The 23,641-nt window shown below is 34.9% G+C and overlaps 2 protein-coding genes and 1 long non-coding RNA gene across 3 annotated transcripts in view; 2 read left to right on the forward strand and 1 right to left on the reverse strand.

The window, feature by feature from the left end:
- LOC102808280 (PMS1 protein homolog 1-like) lies at window positions 1-16,206 on the reverse strand. Its single transcript, XM_085501289.1, has 16 exons — window positions 15,879-16,206; window positions 14,651-14,936; window positions 13,256-13,536; window positions 11,642-11,764; window positions 11,255-11,401; window positions 9,725-10,459; window positions 8,275-8,367; window positions 7,842-7,938; window positions 7,506-7,629; window positions 7,220-7,304; window positions 6,332-6,486; window positions 5,510-5,614; window positions 5,255-5,344; window positions 4,221-4,351; window positions 3,477-3,637; window positions 1-583 (listed from the first exon to the last, which is right to left on the reverse strand). Exons 1-16 carry the CDS (start codon window positions 16,053-16,055, stop codon window positions 425-427), a joined length of 2,949 nt encoding a protein of 982 aa, XP_085357415.1. The 5' UTR covers window positions 16,056-16,206; the 3' UTR covers window positions 1-424.
- Window positions 1,670-2,552, forward strand: LOC146740854 (uncharacterized). The gene is made up of 2 exons (XR_014929910.1): window positions 1,670-1,882; window positions 2,372-2,552. It is a non-coding gene; the product is annotated as an uncharacterized LOC146740854 (long non-coding RNA).
- Window positions 16,203-23,641, forward strand: part of LOC100372390 (ORM1-like protein 2) — a 12,192-nt gene continuing 4,753 nt past the window's right edge. The window contains exons 1-3 of the mRNA XM_002739158.4: window positions 16,203-16,319; window positions 21,626-21,812; window positions 22,864-23,015. Of these exons, the coding sequence (XP_002739204.1) occupies window positions 21,639-21,812; window positions 22,864-23,015 (326 nt within the window). The 5' untranslated portion in view covers window positions 16,203-16,319; window positions 21,626-21,638. The remainder of the gene's footprint in view (window positions 16,320-21,625; window positions 21,813-22,863; window positions 23,016-23,641) is intronic.

Here is a 23,641-nt window from a genome sequence, read left to right on the forward strand (position 1 = left end):
TGAACTGCCTTATTATATTCAATAATATTTTCCCCTTAATATACCCTTCCCTTCCATCTTTGATGATACAGGCAAGGTAATAGGACGATACAACAATAACAATAAAACTAAACAACAATAACAACAGGACTAAACGATGATAACAATAGGACTATACACAACAATAATGACAGTTATCAGGGCATTATTGGAAAAAAAGCATCGATAAGCTGAAAATGTACTTAGTATTTTTTTATACTTTATATATATAAAAACAGATGTAAATGTTTATTGTATGCAAATTAAAAACCATTGACATGATTTATTAAGAAACGAACAAAAAACTTGATCCAATAAGTGAATACATAAACACATACTCCATTTTACTGTATACAGTCAAAATAATATTTACTGAAATTATCGTCTGTGATATTCACCACATTCATCATGATAATAAATTATGTACATTGACTTCAAATGGTTTGTCATGAAAGCATGTCTTGCAGTCAGCAGGAAGTTCTCTCTGCATTCTATCAAGTACATCTTGGACGTCATCTTCGGAAAGATTTGATGACAGATTTCTGGACATTCTCACCGCTTCACCCTGTAATATATTCAAATTTAGTAAATGAAACTTTAATCATAGTTTGCGGGAAACAAATTTTTGGTTAACTTTTAATTAAAGTTTGAGTTACTAAATGTGGTCATCCAACAAAAACAAAAATTTATGATACCTATAATACGAAGTTCTGTTGAGGATGTAGTAGAGATTATTGCTACTGCAATTGCATAGCACATTTCTGAAGTAACATATTCTTTGAATCCCATCAAGTTATATAATCTTAGAAAGCTTATTTTTCAAATTATATGAAATAAATATTCCAACAACAAAAAATGGAATGGTGTAATCATGTGATCACTGTGCGAATAGAGAGGTGTTATTTTTGAAGAAACCAAAATAAGGCCACCGAAATGATGTTCGCGGTACTTAGAGATACTATAAATAGTTTTAATTAAATTTCCCAATTGTTGTGTGAACGTTGTTTTGAAATATGATACCCCATGTCAGAGTTCACAAAGGGGAGAGTTATATTGTCAAAGTGGTAGTAGACAAACTATCTTTGCCAGATTTCAGTATCAGAGAATACCTATGCCAAAAATCATCATCATAGAGCAGCTGGGAGTCGAGATCAACTCTCCAGACTAACCCCAAATACCGATGTTTACTTATGTGTGAAAAATCTCATATTTACTCAAAATGTATTGCCTCTTAAACCATTGCTACAATTGTTTTTTCTAGTTGAATGCATGTTTTATATATTCTTATAACAGAATGTGGGGAAAAAAGTAAATTTGATATTTTCAAAGACAACAAGTCATGAATGACATAGCCTTCACTAGTTGTCATTCTAAAGTTGCATGGACATAAATTGGCAAACGTGATTTCTATGGCATTTTCAAGTTTATAGCACTCTCCATCCAGGTCAGCATTATTCTCAGCAAGAAAACCAGATAGCACCAAACCAGTACAACAGGTCAATCTGATTAAAATCTGATGTAGTGTACGGGCTTTAAATATTTTGGCTATAAACTTATTTTAATTTTTATTTTTATTACTTTTGTTATTAATGCCCTTTTATTTTATTTTATTTTATTTTATTTTATTATTTTACTTTGATTTTGATTTTGTGATTTTTTTAATTCCGCCCTACCTACATCTGAGCCGATGCCTATGTAACGAGATTTCAACGAGACCCACTATCGACGATTTTAGTCAACGAATCACATACCTCCTTCTATAGCGCACATGATGACGTCACCGGGCGGAGTCGGGTGGCAAACACACTCAAATAAAATGGCGGATTATACCGACGTTAGCGACCGAGAATAACACGGCTTTTCGGTAAGTTTATCATTGTCAAATGCAACAAAAGTCATTTTTATGTTAATATTGTGGCTCGAATGGTTCGACTTTAAATCGTTATTTTGCATAGTTATTCTGGGAGTGACGATTTTGTTTCCGCCGTTTCGACCGAACACCAGTGCCTTTTTCCAGTCGCCTGCCCTGGAGACGGGTGATGTTTTGTTGAAGATCGGGCCAACATCGTCTACGGTATTGAAACCGTAGCCGTAAATATTCATCAAATTGTATCATCATTTTGTACATTATACAATAACTCTTTATTAAAGTAATTGAGCTGATTTGGAATAAAATATTTTTTATTGGAACACATCGCAATTGATCAGGAAATATTTTTTTGCTCCAATTTTCTGCGTCGATGCCGTGGGCCGGTGACCGTCATACAATTTAAAATCAGTTTGCATTGTTTACTATAGCTGTTTACAGTGTTCTAATCATTACGATTTACTTATTTTTTTGCTTCCATTCTAGATAATTATGCTCAGTGATGTAAAATTGAAGCGATGACTGAATGAACGAACCTTGGTTGGCGAAGATGTATCTGGAAGTGTACACATTTGTTGGAAGTGTAAAAAATATTCAATGTAATGACAAAAATTGTAAAATGCTGTGGAATTTCTTTTGCAAATAAAAATATACTAGCAATTTTCTATTAATGGTTTATTCAAGTGGGCAAAATATAATGTACAGAAAGATTGCCCGTAGTTTCGCTACACTGAAAAGTAAGCAACTGACAGCCTGTATAAAAGGGGGGCTGTGATTGGCTGTTACTTATGCGAGATTTGAACGGGACTTACATAGGCGTCGGATCAGATGTAGGTAGGGCAGAATTAAAAAAAAATCACAAAATCAAAGTAAAATAATAAAATAAAAGGGCATTAATAACAAAAGTAATAAAAAATAAAATTATAGCCACAATAATTAAAGCCCGTACACTACATCAGATTTTAATCAGATTGTACAACAGGTAAAATGACAAGGAAGTATACAAATCAGATCTGCAAATATGTAGAGTCAGTGTTGTGTCTGTTTGGATAAACTAGTTTGTGGCCCTGGATTAGTTTCAATATCTCTAATAAGGACAAGAGTACTTCTCATACGACAATGATACAAATAATATGTATGGCATTGAGAATTACATATGCACCAACTTGGAAAAACATTCAACAGAGCATATCAAAGTTAAGAGAGGTAAAAGACAGACAAACGGACGGACGGACGGAAGCCAATCTATAAGCCTTCGGCAGACTTCGTCTGCAAAGGCTAAAAACCTCTACTACATCCTTAAATGTTAATTGAACATTGAGTTACAATTTGGGCATGGTTTCACAAAAGTGGGTATGGTTAGTAAAATTGAAGTTTTTAACTCAAACAATTCAGGATTTAAGTAAATTCATAACATGTACTGCAGTTCACTTGTCTTTGTGTGACTATAGAGGTCGTGCTAATATACACTTATATCTATTTACATGATGGTCGTCACACTGCATCAATATTCAATGTGGGTCCCATGCAACATGTTTAATGAGTGTAAAACACATTGTTTCACATCAAAAAAAAGAACGATGAACACTACCTGTAGATAGTGAATAACTTTAACTGGTCTACATTTAGCAACTGTGTGAGCTGTTGTCGTGGCAACCAATTCAAGGATCTCCTTCAAATCATGCACTCCTACATAAGAAAGACAGCTTGCCATGGCAACAATTTGAAGTAAGACATCACCAGTTTGGGAATCTGTACATACAATGGATGAATGTGTATATTGGATTATTATTTAAACCTTTGAATTAAGTCATTTTTTTTACCATTTATATAATTTAAACCCACATCATTTTTCATAGTTTTTCCAAAATTGGTCCACAATGAGTCAAAAACATGATGAGAAATATGGATGCACTTCCTGGCGCATGAACAGAGCTGGAAGGCAATACTTGGTCTTGGAGGTTGGGATTTTTTTGAAATATAAGAATAAATTTAAATGACTATTTTCCGTTCACTGCAAGATTCTAGTTATGCGTTAAATCAAACATAAAAACAGGACAAATAAAAGTAATACAGTCATAGTGATGTCAAAAAGTTGCATGGATTTGACAAACGTGAAAGTTTTTTTGCAAGTATTTTCACACTCATCAATTTTGATGAAGTAAGAATATTTTAATGTGATCTCTCTCAAAAAATCACCATTTCAACATTAAACTATGAAAAAAAAAGTTTGTTTTTAAAATCAAATTTTGAGGCAGACATTCATTTGACACTTTTTATGCAATACACAAAAACTGAGAATTTCCGTCTGACTCAATCAGTTGACAATACTTACCAACAGTTTGTTGAATTTCAAAACCATTTGACAGTAGTCTTTTATCAGTGTAATATCTAGTTTGGTCAGGTGGTCTGACTTCACTCTGCATACTAAGCAATGTCTGCCACAGTACAGTACCACCTAACATGCTGCAAAAAAATAACAATAGAATATATGCATTGGCAGTTACCACTTAGCATTCTTGATATATATATATATATCAAAAACATTTTGTACACCATGCTAGAACACTTTTCTTCAGAAATTTTTTACTCTGCCCTATTGGATTTGACAAAGGTAAGAAGGCCTTCATAATCCCCCCTGCAGAGAAAAGGTATAATTTATTTTCATCAATTTTATATTTTTGTCCAGAAGACGGATTTGCAAATGATCTTACAAGCACATCAAGTCAACATTCTAGTTTGAAAGAATTCCGGGAATTAACCAATCATTTGTATACCTTTACATATGGTTAGTCAGAATGCACTAAAAGATTGGAGGTGGGGGTGGTTGGTGTCTATCATTTTCAGGGGACAACCTATGAAGATAACTAGAATGAATGCAGGGGGGATTGCACCTGATGTGACCAGCATATGATATGATTACTCTGTGTCAGGCTATTGCCAGTTTAGCTGCACTAATTCCTGTATGCTGTGACAGACCCTGGGCCTTGACCTTAGCTAAAGTTTCCAGCCCCTGCCACAACATGAGAAACTGAAGCACAATCTGGATATTCCGATTGCAATTCTAAAACACATCTTGTCAAAAGTCACAGAACTCATCTACATACAGTGATATGGGACTGACAAGTTGACTTTGAAAAGTGACAGTTGAGAAGGCAGTAAACAATCCCTGTAGCACAATTGGACCTACTCCTGGATAAGAAAAATTTGGCCATCTCAGATAAGCGTCAGGATATTCCATTCTGTGACAGGGTAAATATGAGAGGGGGCCGGGAGTTGAGGATAAGATCTGGAATATCCTGGCACGAAATAGTGTAATGACTGAGATAAAGTGACATAAGCCTGCCACTGTAACTAGACTTCACCTACTTTGCATTCAGTGTAATTGCAGCTTCTAACGGTTGCCTTGGTAACAAATGCTGTGATATCAGTCGATGGTAAAGAAGTGTTTCCTCAACTCTGAAAACAACAACAAAGAGAAAAGTTATTCTTTGTGAAAAATTAAAATAACATGTCATGACATGAACATGTCACAGATTGAGCGAATTTCATAAACTGCCAAAATTTAAAAATAACAATCAACCCATATCGATTTAATACTGGAACAACAATTTGTATCATTACCTGTAATGGTTAAACACAGATACTTGTTGATCTCGGATGAGAAACCATATACCATGTGATTTTAATCGACCAATTAAACAGGGCTTCCCAATATTCTTGATAGACCTAAAGGTGAGCAAAAAATGTGACAAAATGGGAATTGCAAACATAAACACAATAATTTCTTGCTAAAAATAGTTGAGCTAATTCACAGAATTTCATGTCAGTGCTGCATATATATAAATATTTTCCAAATAAACTTTTTTTGTTAGTGCCACTGCCATATTGTTTCTGAAATACTAAATCAGTAATATTGCCAACTAAGTTGCTGACTGGTATATTTGGAGAGTCTTGAAATTGCTACATGATTGGAACATGTTGGATATAAAATGTTTTATTTTTAAATTTTACCCCATATCTTGATAATTGTACTTGCTACACCAAAAGTGAACTTGGTTGACATTATATAGAGATTGATAAGATTTCCAAATCAGATACAAATCAAAAGATTAGATACAAATTATTTAAGTTAAGTTAAACCACATGAAGTAGAAAATGTTAAGTGAAATTTAATGAATATCTTGGCCAATATCCCAAACTGGTTACTATAATATCAAAGTTTGAAAGAAATTGGAAAAAAGTGTTTGAGATAAAAGTTTTATGACTGAAATAACATTGAATACTAAAATTTATTGTATATTTGATCATCAAAGTATCTTATTTAGAAAGTTCACACACTGCTATTAGAGAAGTAAGACATACACTTTAAAGGGAAAATAATGAGGAAACAATTTGTAAATGTCACATACTGACATCACAAACTGACTATGATTATACACTCACTTGCCACTCAATTTGCAGGTTTTTTTCAGTGACTGCATATCAAATGGCACATCAACAACTTTTACTGTCACTTCTGGCTTTTGGTTTGACCTGTTTCTAGATTGGTTGACACTCGGTGAAAACAACGTGGTATCCAGAACTGGCTGGTTTGATGGCTGTGAACAAGAAAAAAAATGTATTTCATCACTCAAAATCTCCCAAATAAACAACCATGAAAGTGAGTTTTTGAAATCCCAATGCATCTTGGGAGCAGTAATAACATAAGCATAATTCCATCTTGTGCCTGAGCATTGAAAGTTGGAGACTTTAAAATGCATATAATGTAACAAGACAACTAATCAACCTGTGACTGCTCAGTAGACTTGACATGGTTTTTTGATTCTGATGAATAACACCCAGGTCAGATTAAATAATTTTGGAGCAATGTTTAGAACAACACAATGTACAGTGGTTTGATAGTTATTGGTCCATGACATGAATGCTCAGATTTTCACTTTCACTAGGCTGTCATGCAAATGTGAATGAAAGTAGATTTATGCAAATATGAAATCCCTATTTTGAGTTAATAGCACATGCACATTAAGAATCTTAGAACTCAGAAAAGGTCTATAGTAGGTCTTAGGTCTATCTTATAAGTAGTCTTGACCCCAGGAATTTGTGTTTTATTACTCAAGTATGACAAATTTAATGATCCACTTGCCAAGGTAAAAATCAATTAGCAGTCTTACAGCCAGTACATTTTACAGTCACTGTTGAATTCTAGTTGTCAAAACCTAATCATAAAATCAAAATTAAGACAGTAGATTAACTGCTACAACTGATCTTAGCAAAGCAAAAAATTGAAAACAAACTATCCTTTTCAATGTAAACAAACAAAAATCCATTTACCAGGTCAACTCGCTTCCTTTTACCAACTGGTTTTACGCTGCATAAAGATCTCTTACGTTTGGATGACAGAATTTTCTGATGATACCTGACAAAAGAAATCCACACGATCACGCAAACAAGGCTACATTCATTAAATTGAACTTATTTCAAATTAATCTTATCTCATTAAATCTGCTGATATAAGAAACAAAAAACTCTCCTTATTAATTTAAATTGAAAAGACTGAGGGTGCCATTCATAGATAATATTATTAAATGAATATTTCAACTTTCAACTTTCAACTGACCTGTTCTCATCATTGGTTGCTATGGTTTCATATTTTTCTCGTTCTTCATCATCAAGAATTTCCCATTTATCAGCTATTACTTTATTAATGGCCAGTGAACTTAGTCCAGGGCTTTCTTCCACAACTAGTAAATATATAAATTTCACAACACCAGTATTAACATATCTTGACTTCAGCTAACAGAGCAAAATTAACATTACATAAAAAAAAAAACCTGGTTGCTACATTACTGTGCTTGCTGGAAAAAGAAGGGGAAGGCGGTAGATTTCAATAGCCAGTCGTTTGTTTGCAAAATTCATATGCATAATTCTGACCAATCCACTGAAACAATCTTACCTTGTGGTTTAACTTCATTTGCATAACACTGTAGTGCAGTAACAGGTCTTCTGATTGGAGTATTACATACCATGTCGTACAGAGTAGATTGTCCATCCTAAAAATATGCACAAGTTATTCACAGAAAACCTGTGATGTTGTGATTATGTGAGACGCATTATTTGTGACTTAATCTGAGCTGTGAGCTGATTATAATGAAAGACTTTATTTCAACCAGCATTGAAAGTACACAGCCTCCATTTTTATGTTGATTTGGCAACAAAAATATTTATCAGCAACCTGACTTGCATACTTATCAATTGTTTACTAACCATAATCATTTTAGTAAATAATATAACCCCCCCTCTCTTGCCCTCCAAAGTTGACCTTTTGACCTCAAAAAAACTGTTACCCCTTTCACCAATAATCCTGGATGACTTCCATGATTACTTGCCTTGAGTTCTAATGGTCTTTTATTTCTCACTGGACTTTGTGATGTTTTACTTGTACCATCCACAGAACATGCAGCACCTAGTATCTGAACAGGCTGGAATCAGAAACAGACATTTATGACCTATTAAATGTTTTACATGTATGTAAACGCTAATTACAAATAATTTTTATAATTTATAAATTAATTCCTTGCAACATTTTGTCATAGATTAGTTATACTGTGAAACATATTTAATTTTGCAAATTATTATTTCTAAATATGGAATGTCAGAGACTTCCATGAAACAATTGTCTTCATGAATGCCTTAAAGCGAGGGAGTCTTCACCTGCACATGCGTCAGATGGCCATAGCGTGTCATTGTTTACAAACAAGCGTCTACCCGTGAGCCTTTGCGTTTTAACGTGTGTTGTTACCGTCGCTTGGGACTCAATTCCCACGCGTGCACAGGTGACAACCCACCGGCTTTGAAAACAGAAATTGCAAACATTCATAGTAAAATTTAGTTACAGTATATTTATTATTATTATTATTACTTATATAGCGCACTACACTGCGCCTCAGAGTGCTTTACAAAGTTGAAATGGCAATGAAATGGGATTGAAAAGAATTTTGTAAGTTAAAATAACAATAAGATTAGATTAATAACAATGGTTAAAAAGAAATGTTTTCAAGTGACTCTTAAAAGTAGCTGTTGATGAGCACAAATATATTTATTAGTGTGAAACATCAGTTCAAAAGGGGCCACTTTTTATCTGCTTCAATTTTTTTACTGCATCATTTTTTGAACATCTCAAGATAGGTAACTTTACCTACTTGGATAGGGATACCTTAAATATCAACATCGGTAACTTTACTTACTTGGATAGGGATACCTTAAACATCAACATCGGTAACTTTACTTACTTGGATAGGGATACCTTAAACATCAACATCGGTAACTTTACTTACTTGGATAGGGATACCTTAAACATCAACATCGGTAACTTTACTTACTTGGATAGGGATACCTTAAACATCAACATCGGTAACTTTACTTACTTGGATAGGGATACCTTAAACATCAACATCGGTAACTTTACTTACTTGGATAGGGATACCTTAAACATCAACATCGGTAACTTTACTTACTTGGATAGGGATACCTTAAACATCAACATCGGTAACTTTACTTACTTGGATAGGGATACCTTTACCATCAACATCAGTAACTTTACTTACTTGGATAGGGATACCTTTACCATCAACATCAGTAACTTTACTTACTTGGATAGGGATACCTTTACCATCAACATCGGTAACTTTACTTACTTGGATAAGAATACCTTTACCATCAACATCGGTAATTTTACTTACAATGTACTTGGATAGGAATACCTTTACCATCAACATCGGTAACTTTACTTACTTGGATAGGGATACCTTTACCATCAACATCGGTAACTTTACTTACTTGGATAGGGATACCTTTACCATCAACAAGACCACGACCTGCACTCCAGTCAACACCAGTAATCTCTTCCAAATTAACCATGCCCTGATTTTTGTTCAATTTTCTTGGTTCAACAATTGGTTTATTTGTATTGGCACCACATACTTTTAATCCCTGATTGGTTGTTTCAGATGATGCCATATTTTGATTGGTCAATGCTTCACAGCCAGGTGCACTGTCCAATACACTGCCATGACCATGTACTTGTTTCACATCAAAACTTGATTTTGCAGTTAGAATATTTTCTGAAGTGGTAACGTTGATTTCTGCAGTACTGACATCTCCTGCTTTCATTTCACAGTTCAACATATTTATGACTGAATCATCCAGAAGAGAAAAATCAATGTTATCACCAAGTTCACCTTCATTCTCTACACTCTCCAACCTATCGTCCATGGCAACTTGACGTGGAGTCTCCTGTATTTCGTCTGATGTGTCAAAAGGTCTACTAAGTGTTGATTTGTCTGCATTCACACTATTTTCGACAACGGTACTTATTTTAACTGCTCCAGCAACTGACTGAAATTCTAACTTATCATTATCTCTGACGATTGTGGTTGCAATGTTTTGTGAATCATTTGGACTTGTATGCACATGGTCCTCATCGTCTATTCGACTACCACTCAGGTTTTCAGGTTTTGATTTTCCAGCATAGACTTTTCCCAACATTGATATAATTGCAGCATGGATGGCATCCTGAAAATAAAAGACGGTGAGTTCAACTGTTGTCAGAATTACAATAACCCTTTAAATGCCTTTTTCCAATAAATAAAATAAAATAAAATCTTCGCCAGTTTATTATTATTTGTCTTCACTACAATAAGTCCAGTCATGCATTGCTATTTAAATTTTTTTTCAAACCATGCTGAGCACAGCTAACCAAGGAAGTAAGTAACATTTGATGTATTACAGTAATAAAATAATTATCCTATAACTTCAAAAAACACCATATATAGATTATTTCCAGAATAAAGCTCAAAATTGTGGTATGCATCTTAGACTAAATCTTAATAGGAAACACTTCACATTGAATATTCATTTTGTATGGTAGTCCATCTTCAATTGTCAAACAGAGAATGCCATATACTTGGTATATTTAAGTGATTTGAAAATGTTCTAAGATGCTGAAAACTCAATAACAAGCAAGCAAGGAAAATGTTTGCTATCGAAAAGTCGGGTCTTGTGAATATTGTAGCTGTTGTTTTTATTACACTACACAGATTGCATGTCAAAGAATTTAAACAAAACATTGCCGACAATAAACTATATTATACTTTTTCAAAATCAACTAGAAATATCAACTTTTTCAAACGGTTGTAATAAAATTCTATCTTATCTTATCATTATTTTATATGGCTGTTCTAGTCACCTTAATGTCTCCACTAAAAAAAAGGTTATCTAGGCTGGTTGGCAAAGTCCATTCAAACTAGAACATAGAGTACAATACATACTGTCATAATGTACAATAATTACAAGTGATTACACACATACCTTGTTGTGTAGTAACACAGTGGTCTTATTTGGATCCAAGTTGACATCGACAACACTGGATGGTACATTGATACTGAGGAATAAGATGGGATAACGACGATTTGAACTGTCACTTCCATTGCTGTCATTGTACATGTGCTTCACCAACTGAATACAAATAAAACATTATTAGAGACTGTCTCTGACACCCGGTGTGAGAGTGTCTTTGACACCCAGTAGGAATGTACTGGGTCACATTTAGATTTAGATACAACATATGGTGTTACTTCTGGGGGAAAAGTCACCAGGTAAAAACATGTCATCTACATCCACATAAGAAAATGTATTATTCAATTCAGGATACAGGGTATTATTTAAATAAAGATTTTCAAGTCAGTATATACATACTTTTTCAATTTCTTTCAGATGAACAGGTCGTTTATTGACAAAGATGAAACATCTGTCATTGGTAGGTCTGCTTGTTTGCTGCGTGTCTGATCCAGGCTTTGGAACATAACCACTGATGGTAATCTGAGAACAAAAATCAACAGTGGGATTGGTGCAGTAACATTAAGCAATCGCTAGTCATATAACAGGAGGGCGCAGAAAAAATTAACTGGTTGTCCAGTGGGACAACTAAATGTAGTTTTGGAAAATGGTTGTCTACCTGATAAAAAAGTTGTTCATTCAAAATGTCACAAAAAATATGGGCCAGAAAACATTGTCACGAATGATATGGCAAATACCATCTTCATGAACATATTGAAATCTCATAAAAGGCGATATTTGAGTGAGATAGCGCCCTCACAGTTCAACCTCAACCACACTGAAATTTCACAAGCAGCATGATTTTAAACTACTTGGAAGTGAATAATATTTAAACAGAAAACATATATTTTATTTGTATTTTGTGATTTATTTTCATGGTTGTCTCGATTGACAACTTGTTTTCACATGTGGTTGTCCCATGCTAAATGTGGTTGCCTATGGCAACCTGAACCATTAATTTTGAGCCCTGAATGAGGTCATATAATTCTAATTTATTTCATCAAAATTATGGGCAGGTTGCAGTGTCACACTGCACATCTTAAAATTCCTATTATGATAACAGAAATTATCAAAATCGCTGCTCATATTTTTGACATCACAGGGGGACGGTCGATTCTTCCCAAATCACATTCGTCCCAAGTCGTTTCGTCCCACAAGTTGATTCGTCCCAAGTCGATTCGTCCCACAAGTTAATTCGTCCCAAAGTCGATTCGTCCCACAAGTCGATTCGTCAGATTTAAGGTTAGCCCACTACTAACTCGCCAAATAAGATTTCTAGACATCTCGACCCAAGACACTTCGACCCAAATTGGACATCTCGACCCAGACACCCTGGGCATCGTTGCGCCATTTTGTTTTTGCCAACGTTATATCCAAATACACCTTACCTACAACGCTGAGTTATTAGTTAATAAATACAAATACACCGGACATTCAACGTACAAGTTATTAGTTAATAAATACAAATACACCGTTCACGCAACGTGGAGTTATTAGTTAATAAATACAAATACACCGTTCATGCAACGTGGAGTTATTAGTTAGCGTGACAGTAGCAGTTGGCATAGAAATTGACCCTGTTCAAGATCGTAATGCTGACTAAAAATTTAAAAAATGGACGAATGTGAATTGGGATGAATGTGAAATGGAACGAATGTGAATTGGGACGAAGCGACTCGTGGGACGAATGTGAATTGTGATGAATCGACTTGTGGGACGAATGTGTCGGGACGAAAGTGAATTGGGACGAATTGACTGTGAATCAAGCCACATACCATCAAATTTCAAAGGGTGATTGTCTTTGTACAGCACGTTTTCGATTGTAAACAAAGAATTATCCCACATGCATTGTATATATATGTCACATGGAACCCATTGCGAACATTGCGTTGCGACCACCGGCCATTATTACGATAAACATGTTACAGGTGCAAACATACCTGCAACCATGGTATAAAAGTTTGTAATGCATACCTGTGGCTCAGTATTCAAATAGACGACTGGTTCCATCAGAGACATCACAGCTGTCCCAAGTACATTCATTAACGCTGTCTTGCAATCATTGACTTTATTTTTCTGTACGAGTAGAGATTTATCGTGTCTCAACGTCATTCGAACTTCCGGCCTGATTACTCCAAATGCCATCACCAAATCCTCAACTTTCTTTAATTCTTCTTTCTTCTTCTTGTTACTATTATAGAATTGTTTTCTGACTGGTATGTTCTTGAACAGCTGAGTGGCACTCACTGTGCTACCTGATATTACACATGTATATTACAAATTAAATACTAACTCTAATCTGCTGAAGTATAGAACCACTCACAGAATCACAATAGATACATAATATTAATATGTAAATTTCCTGAGCATGTCATCATTATTTGCCAATGAAATGTCCACAAATTGAAACAAGAGGATACCCACCCCATGGAACAAATTAAGAAAAAACAAACACCCCTATTACATAGAATAGTATATTTTATTTAATATATAAGTTAATACATTATTTATGGTGAACTAAACATAACACAAGCACATCTATACTGTAAAATCTGTATTACCCGGTAGATTTCTATTAAAATGGCACAATGCAGCAGAGGGGATGCGATTTCCATTTAAGCAGCTGCGCATATGAGAAATGATGAATTTTTGGTTCTCAATTATTAAAAAAAAAGTTGGGTGAAACTTCTATTAAGAATGCGGCTTTGAACAAAGATTTAATAGTACTAGTTGAAAATCATGTTAAAATAGTATTATTGCCATATATCACACATTAGATCAACATAGCAAAACCACGACCCGATTCCTGAAAATGCCAAGAAGGAATCACTTGGCAATTGAAAATGCCAAAAAATAGTATCGCTTACCCATTATGAAACATAATTTATAGACCCATTGGGTGCCTTGCACACTCATTGGAGAGTTCCAATCATTGACACCCTTGGGATCAGTAAAAATGGAAGACGACAATTAAGCCAAGTGGTTATATTCTTTAATAGAGATGTGGCACAGTGCACTGTTGTTAAAATAAAGTTTTCTATGTACAGTGTAAACAAATTTGGAACCTTTTAGCAAAAATTGCACATGTGTATAGCAGTAAACCAAGAAACGTGGAACCAAAGGAGCTCATTCAAAACTCGCCCACAATTATTTTTGCTGAAGGGATGATTCAGTGAAACTAAAATCCAGAGAATATTCCTTTTTCCATATATGTTACATTCAACTCATCAACATAAAATAAGTGAAAATAAACTCCATACAAAACATCCAAAAAGTCTTTTTTCAGTCTTACTAATAGCCTAGTGCAAATACGATAATCACATTAGCTTAAAGACTAAGCAGCCAAAATATCTAGTTTGTATTACTTACCCTGATTGACTGGAGCAGGCTTGGTAGCTGTGATTTTTCCATGGTGATCCAGAGTATATACCATTCCAATATCATCATCAGCTGTTTTGGTTGTCATGGTAACACTGGAAACAGCACAAAGTGATGCAAGCGCCTCTCCTCTAAAACCATATGTGCACAATGTTTCTAAATCGTCATGATCACATATTTTCGATGTGTAGTGTCTCTGGGCCATATGTGTGGTCTCCGACCGTTTTATTCCCACACCATTATCTCGTATTTCTATTTTGTCAAACCCATAATTGTCCTGTAGACAGCAAAAACAATTTAACTTCACATAATACATTTTTCCACAATCAAAGATTTCCAAATTTGGTGTGTTACAATGTATGCTGGTCTATGCTGTTTCTGTTCTAAATGTTTCACACAGGGTTTTGACTTGCAGAATTATATAAAAAGGTGACCATAACTTTAAAAAAAATTTTAAAATATAAAATTGGTTGTGTTTAACACAGTATTCACAAAATCTGGGATCAAGGGGAATATTTTCATGTCTCTCCTTTTCAATACACTGATTTTGAGCACAACCCAGCCTCGATAACGCGGTTCTAAATTTGAAAACATAAATGCAAGTCAAATATTTTTCTTAATCACCAAAAATTACCAGGAAGATGCACTGTCTTCTCATTCTATTTAAAACATGTCTCTGTGAGTTTAAAGTGATTAGGTGTCAACCATTTAAAATCATGGGGATGGCTAGAAGAGTCTAATCAGTGCAATTTTTCTTGATGTCTTATCTAAACATTTTTAACTTCTTGAATGTGCCAACTTTGTTTCCATGGAACACTTGCATGTAATTTTTTCTCTCTCTTGAAGTATAGCTTTTTTTCGAATCTTCTAGTCACCCTCATGATTTCAAATGGTCGACCCCTTAGTTCAGGTAGAACTTCCAAAACAACAAGATCTTCCACTGCCAAACACTTTCTTGTTGTTTTGCCTCCTGCTGGACCTATGAGTAGCTGTCAGTCTTTTAAAACGCAGCCTTTATTCGTTTTTTTTTCTCGGACATGCAAACTTCGAACAGTATATGCCCCTTTCTCTACGAACTACAGAACGCACATGAGGATCCTCGCACCAGCCAAGTGCCCGCCCCTCCCCAATATAATTGTTGTGTTGAGCCGGATGGGGATGGTAAAAAATAAACACACGTGATAAGTATCATCTATCTTAGGTTGTATGGAATATTTACCAGTTTTATATCAATATTGGTCGCCTTCGCGTCCAGTGCGTTTTCGATAAGTTCTTTGATGACACTGACAACGGAAGTAATGACTTGAGAACTTGTGATAAGTCGGACTGTCGATGCTGGCAAAAGGAGCATCTCCGACCGATTATTGCCATTTTCTGCCATGTGTGAAGTCTCCATGATGGTGCCTAACCGTGTATATAAAAAGTGTCTCAATTAAACGTCATTTTACTATAAATCGTTGTTTTGGTTTAAATCGGCGCCAATTAAATACAGCTGGGCAATTCGCAATGCATTTTGGTCCTCCGTTGACGTAAGAGTGAACACTGCGTCTGCGCAAAGTAAAGGGTATTTACTTGCGTTTTGCATTGGTTGTATCACGGAAGTGGTTCCTAAACAACAATTCTCTCCACTAAGTTGACACGCCAAACGATTTTGGAACGGGTAAGTCACACTACTGAACTGAAGAATCAGTATAAAGTATCGCAGTATTTTATCAACGCTGCATTCGAGCTGAAAAACAGACCGACGGCGCAACTTCGACTCCTTTCTGGCTCATGTCGCGTGTCCCTTGACCAGCTGCCAATTGTTCAACGATAACAATTGTACGCGATTTGTGCCTATAAACTCGTTATTAGACAACTGTTGTAGACCCATCCCAACACTGAATGTGAATCTTCAGCTGTGAATCACTTTTTCACTGTCGTTTTTATTCAATTGGGCATCGCAATGGAATACAAATATAGTCTTGCGTCAATGCGTATGTTTTGTAACGCCATCATAAACCAGAATTGTTCGCCAGGGATGCAGAATTTGTTGACATTTAATTAATCAATTCAAATTTTCCATCTACTAGTATCTCCGCAATCAGCTTTACTATAAAGTAACTGATTAAATGATTGCTTCAAAATATTTTATAGCTAGTATCAGAAATACATGTACCTCTGCTAGTATATATGAGTGAATCAATTTCGGCAAATGTTATCGATGGCAGTGTTATTTATATGTAAAATGTTGTATATTAAAGGTATACGGATGTGAAATCCTTGTGCATTGGTCAAATTTATTTTGATCAAAAGCGTTACAAACTACTTGAACTCTCATCGGTTACTGTGATGAAAAGGTTAGACTTGAAAGTATCAAGGTTAATGCACATAGGTTTCTATTCAAGAAGACAAAAACTGTATTGTCATGATAATCTTGTTTATAGTCTTGTGTTCCAGTCTCTTGCTGCTGTGCTATAGTGTCTCTGCCCCAGGTATTCAATGCAATAAGCCACTTGCAGTGAGAGACTGGGGCAACTTAGTCATAAGTTGCGTTCATGCACAGCTCCTTAGCACGGGCTAAGAGGTCAAATTTCTGTGCCCGTGCTAAGGAATGCTAAGTACGGGTAAAATCTGATATGATTTTAAGACGCGGTCCAGAACCTTAGCATGGGCTAACAAAGTGTGTGCGCGAACGCTTGGCCCATGGCTAAGCACCCTCTGTGGCAACCTTTGAGTGTTAATATTATGCATGTGATCAAATATATGCAACTTTCTCATTTCCAAATGGCAACCGAGCTCAGACTTAACAAAGACGGAACCTAGATGATGCATGATTTGAAGAAAAATAATGTTCAAATCTAAGAAACAAAAAGTTAATTAGTTAAACAAATCTAAAATTTTAGAAAAATGTTGTTTTGTTCTATGTTCATATAACGACTCCATGGACGACTTTCCGGAAGTAGCAAGACTGGGATGCAAAAATAATCCTGCTCTGTCAGGCTGAAAATAATAAACATGTCAGTTTGCTGATCGTCGATAGAAGGGAACTTTATTTTTGTGACGTTGATGGGTACACTCAGAACACAATATCACACGTCCAAATTCACCCCAAAACAACATGCACACATCTTCGACTTTCAGGAAAGTTGTCTATCCCGCCAGTCATTACTCCGCACACGCTTCCACACTGATCGGGTGGCTGTAGTAGAGCGTATAGCAGCTCTAATTGGTTCGCTGTCTACAACATGCATTAATAAAACTCTGCATTCTGTTACACCGTTGTATACTGTTTCTGTGCATGCCGCTTCAAAATTAGATTGAAATATGTCAGCAGCAGAAATTTTGCATTTGTAAACGGCGGCTTAACAAAGGTCACCGACTGATGGCGCCCCTTAGCCTGTGCAAAGAACTGGCCCTCCAAGCGGGTTGACGCAATTGGGTCTAGTAGGATTTTGTAGTGAGTTTGCCTGATTGTTAGTCACACTTTCTGCAAGTCTCGCCAGCGTGCTCAGCTACTCGCTTTGAAACATTCAATCGGTGCTTGTACAATTACCGGTAGTCTCTTTATGGACTTTCCTATGGGGAGGACAGCAATGTATTTGAGTTTATGTATTTTGTGTGTTTTGACAGTAAAACTAAAATTATTTATAGTGCATTTGTTGAAAGAGAATGGTAATGACATAAGCATATATGCAAGCAGTGTGCAGCTCTTGGGTGAATTTCAAACTAAAAATAGCACATATGTAAGATAAAACTTGATAAATTTCAATCTCTGAACTCTCTCAACTCGATGGGTGATTACCATGTACTATTGAGTGCCACAGTTTCTCTTTCATAAGATATTTGGGATATCGTTACAAATTTTGACGCCAACATCAGTTCTAGTTACCCTCAGAGCTTTTCAATATGCTAAAATTGTACATCCACCTCTGTTGGGGTGAACATTTGTATAACACAAGTAAACATGCATCAAATGATGATAGATTTGTACATGTATCATCAGTGGTATTACAAGCCTTCACTAACATGCAAATTTGATAAATAGTTTAGAATAGGAACATCTGGGATATTTTGAGTCACTGAAGATGTATTGATCGTTGCCACTTGTACAGGCTGCTTGTTCAAGATGGTGGTGCTCACAACAGTTCAGGTAGATTTTGCAGTCCAAAATTCATTTTATTCTTTGAGAAACGTATACAAATAACTGTATTACAGCCCAAATATGGAGATCATTTGCCCAACATTGGGTCAGTAATAGATAAAGTAATGTATTCAGTCAGTGATGCTTAAAACATCACAGCTGTGAATAATATGCACCGTGGTCTTAATGTGATAATCAACTGTAAACAGTTTTCACTGGAAGAAATGTTTTCAATTTCAGAATTGTATGGTGTTGGTGGAAATGCAAGTCACTGAGACTCCATGTTGTAGCACCTAAGGGAAATTTTTACTGTACAAATGTTTGCGATTTTCACTGACTCGTGAAGTTCACGATTATGTGAGGTTCATAGTATATATGCAAGGACACTAAAAAAACATCCTACATTTTTATTTGACCTACTGTCATCATTTTTGAGAAATCCATGCCTTGAAGAAGGTAATCACATGAAATGGAATAAATCGTGATGTACCACTCAGTTTATATGCAAATCACACCAACATTCTCACTCTCATGGCATCAGCAGGATGATGCACACAGGTTCAGATACGTCAACAAATCTAATCATGACGTCTGAAAACACCACACTGATAGCATTGGAGCCCAAACTAATTTTATTTCATATATATATAATGTTATGGGCAATTATTGCATTGAATTGTATGCCTTGGATTTAATACAAAAAGAAGAGTGCCATCACTATCTCTATGAGCTTTCGTCCTCGTACAAATTCTGCTCTGCAAAGAACAATGGTGATTGTATTTTGTTAACCAGTCACAATGGCATTATTTTAATTTATTTTAATGTCATAATTCTACCATCATCATTATTGGACCATTGATTGTGGGCAGACCACAGATATTAGCTTTAGACAGGTGGTGACAGTGGGATTATATACAATGTAGTAAGTCAAAAAGGTCAGTTTAGTCGAAGCATATATACAAAGCAGAATTTTTTACGTTGAATACAGGTAAACCTGGTGACAAAAAAAAATTCGATGTGATTAGTCTGTTATGGTTAGGTAGCAAACCAGGTATGTAATTTGACATTTGAGAAGGAAACGTGTGGGAACAGTTGGTAAATTCAACTTGTAAAGATCGTGGCTCGAATCTTAGAGGAATAAAATAAATTAGCTGTGTTTTATTTTCTGTTCTCATTTAAAAAACACACAATATTTGCTGAATGGTGCAACTAATCTAAGCATCTTTATGAAAATATAGATGAATTATACATGTTAAAAATTTTATCTCGTCGTCAAATGTGAAAAAATTTATAAAAATGTAATAACTCAAGCGTAGTAACGATAATTACATAATAATAATGGTCTGTCATTCTTGTTATAATAAATATGACTCGTTTTAAAAATAGGCTGACCAGATGTTGTTCATGGGTGTGTGCCTGCATGCTTTCTACAGTATCACATAGTTCAGAAAATGAGTTTTCCTGTAGGGCAGGCACTCTATACAATCGTTTTAAAAACGATTTCAACATGCTCTCAACTCAGATTAATACAAACTTTGTGTTCTTTGAAAACTGTAGAAATAATTACCAACAGAAGAACTCGCAGCAATAAAATGTTATTTATATTTTCTTTTAAATCTTTGATATCCTGGGGTTGGGTTGGGGGTTGGGGGGGGCTTCTATTCTTTGTTTGTACAAGTTTGTTCTTGTCTAAGTTAAACTGTGGTTGCCTAGTATTGTTCATTCAGAATGGCTTAATATTTAAAATAATCCTTGCTGTGAATGGTACTGCTGCATGTCATTATACGAGGCATTCTTTTGATGCGCATATATTGGCCTAAAATGAGTTAATTATTATACTGTATTTACTAGGTCATTTAATTTTTTTCTAATGCTTGTCTGTATGACAGCTACCTTTGTTAAAGTCTTGTTACTAATATATATACTTATTGATATAAACTGTACTCAGTGCAACATTGTATGTGTCATCAATTTAGCATAAAATTTGTATATAACGCAAGGTGTTTTCCAGTTTTTATGTTTATCATGCTTAGTACAATAGTACATTCAATAGTGGAATGAAGTTTTGGTCATTGACGCCCACAGATATTTCAACCCATTTGTTTTGTTTGCAGCTTTGTGTGGGCATGGTTTCTAAAATATAGCCGTGGTCATTTTTGTAACTATGTTACAACTCACAACTCGCTAAATCCTACCACCAGTGTTAATTAAACAACTTGCTGTACAGGGTTGAAAATTGGCAGTAGTCCTGTCTGTGAATTACCCCAGAGCAACTATGTACCGAATTTCAGTGAAATGTAAGGAGTATACATATTGTGCAAATGAATTTCAGCTTCAAAATAATCGGTTTTGTGCATTGTCCCAGGTCACCTACATAACCTACTTCCATTACAATGTAATGATTACTTCCTAAAAAAATTTCAAAAATGCAAATTAGGTAATAATTATGGATATATTTAAACCCAAAACTAACTAGATCATTGCATTGTCTTAGAGCATTTATGCATAAAATGTGATGATTAGTACAAATTAGAAATTTTTTCTAATTACCTAAATTAGGTAATTAATATGCATGCATTTTTACCCAAAACTAATCAGGTCTGTGCATTATCTAGGAGTTATCTATATACCAACGCAGTAGCAGGACTGTGATACCAAGTTTCATCTGACCAACAGTTCTTGAGATTCTAGTGGAACAGAGATACATATAGGTTTACTTAAAAAGACTACCATTCTGTGATTTGCACAAGGGAGTCGATATTCTACCCATGCTATGTGTGGTGTACACAAGAAGTGAACACTCGTCCTTGATGCTAACATACTTTGTGATATTTCTCTTGCAGAAGATCTGCCACTATGAATGTTGGTGTGGCACACAGCGAGTTGAATCCCAACACGACATGGTTGAATAGTAAGGGTATGTGGATAACCTATACCCTGGCCACTGCAGCGCTGCATTACATCATTCTCAGTGTACCCTGGTTTAGTGTTGCTGTAGCATGGACGCTGACAAATGTTGCACATAATGTGGTAAGTATATCATTTTAATTTGGTTTCATCTCGGATTGTTATAGCATTTACTTTTGAGTCATTTGAAGCATGCACTCATGGTAACAGGCTTGAATTATTAAGAAGACAATGAAAGTTATTGTTATACTAAATAAGTCAATTATTCAATTAATGAAATTTATTTTTTACAATCATGTAAATTAACTGTTAAGTACTTTTTTCAGCTGGATTTAATTTTCGCTGGAAAGACACTTTGGCAGTTTTGTGTGAAGTTTTTTTTCCACTGATTTTCCGTGATTTGAATGTAAAATATAGGAAAAAAATTTCACTGAATTTTATTTTCACTTGTTTAGCGAAATTCCAAGTGTAAATAAATTACTTCATAGTATTGATATTCAAATTAGCCACCATTATAGGCATTTCGTACATGGCAAGTGATCACTTCACATCATGGGAGTAGTAAATCTGTATAACAAGCATTTACATTACATTACATAGGGGTAGTGACTACTCTATTGACTTGAATTAAACCTAATGAGCATCCTTGAATATGGAGGTCACTATATGTAACCTGCTAAACATTGAAACCCAGTCATTTATTATTAATCAAATCTTGAAACAAGCAGACCATGTAATTTGATGCTTGTAAGTCTTATAGATACATGTATAATAGTTCTAATTTTTAAGAAAATATTTAATTTTAATTGACTTATGGTGTCACTGTATACAGTAAATCATTTACCTTTAAAAAGATATAATTGTCTGGGGAGAACAGTGCTTTTTGCTTTGCTGTTTCAATTTCAATCTCTAAGTTGCTGAAAACTTGATCAAAACACTACTTTGTGATGTTCAGCTATTGGTATGAAACTTCCTACTGGGATATTCTATGAATACCACAATTTTTGCATTTATTTTTTCACATGCCAAATATTTTGCCGACAATACATCTTAAAGAATGTTGTTCCAAAACTTACATGCATTTGTTTCAAGTCCTGATTTCAGTTTTTTTAGTGTTGAACTATACAGGAATATGTTTTGTCAATGATTTGTTTGAATCTTTTGATCTTTACAGATAATGTATATGGCCTTTCATTATGTGAAAGGAGCACCCTGGGAAACAGGAAACCAAGGGAAGGATCGATATTTAACACACTGGGAACAAATGGATCATGGAGAGCAGTACACAGCAACTAAAAAATTTCTTACCTTTGTACCAATCGTATTGTAAGTTAATTATTATTAATTAATGCACTTTATTAGTTCTGCTGTCGACTTTGTCTTCAATCTCTAATTTTGGTGAATATTTTTGTCATTTTTGATAAAAAGTGATACTTTCGAATTCTTGTTGAAAACAGCAAGTCTGATTGCTTTGATACTATACATATTGTTCATTTTCTAATGATATCTTCAGTTCTTTAATTCAAACGTACATTGCTAACAGCGGAGCTATCTCAGCCGAGAAGCTCCTTGTATAGAGAGATGAAACGTGAATGCAAAATAATGATTCTAAAAATGAATGATTGATATTGGTTGAATAGATGGATAAATATTTCATTAAGATCTTAGCATCATCATGAAATATAAAATAATTTGTCTGGTTTTATTTCTGCCGAATGCAACCAACATCTGTGGTATCATAGTTTTCATTTAGTTTTTTGATCATTATTCTTTACACAAAACCCTTTTCCTTCCATTGGTCTCAGTTTTTCATGTACAAGTATGGCAAAGAGATGAATAAATTTGTTTCACCAAAAGATGTTTATCTGCACCTCTAAAAACCTCTGCACCCATAATATGATCACATCGATGGCTGCTTTAACTGTGTCTTATTGTATCATGTTGTTAAATTT

Source organism: Saccoglossus kowalevskii, chromosome 7, assembly GCF_978046115.1.
Source record: "Saccoglossus kowalevskii chromosome 7, keSacKowa6.1, whole genome shotgun sequence".
NCBI classification, from domain to species: domain Eukaryota; kingdom Metazoa; phylum Hemichordata; class Enteropneusta; family Harrimaniidae; genus Saccoglossus; species Saccoglossus kowalevskii.

Excerpts from the sequence above, each read along its gene's own strand:
- LOC102808280 (XM_085501289.1), bottom strand. The coding sequence starts at position 16,055 with ATGGAGACTTCACACATGGCAGAAAATGGCAATAATCGGTCGGAGATG. Across the intron at positions 7,939-8,274 it reads AAAGACCATTAGAACTCAAG|GATGGACAATCTACTCTGTA; the intron begins GCAAGTAATCAT and ends GCATATTTTTAG. Across the intron at positions 7,305-7,505 it reads GCAACCAATGATGAGAACAG|GTATCATCAGAAAATTCTGT; the intron begins GTCAGTTGAAAG and ends TTCTTTTGTCAG.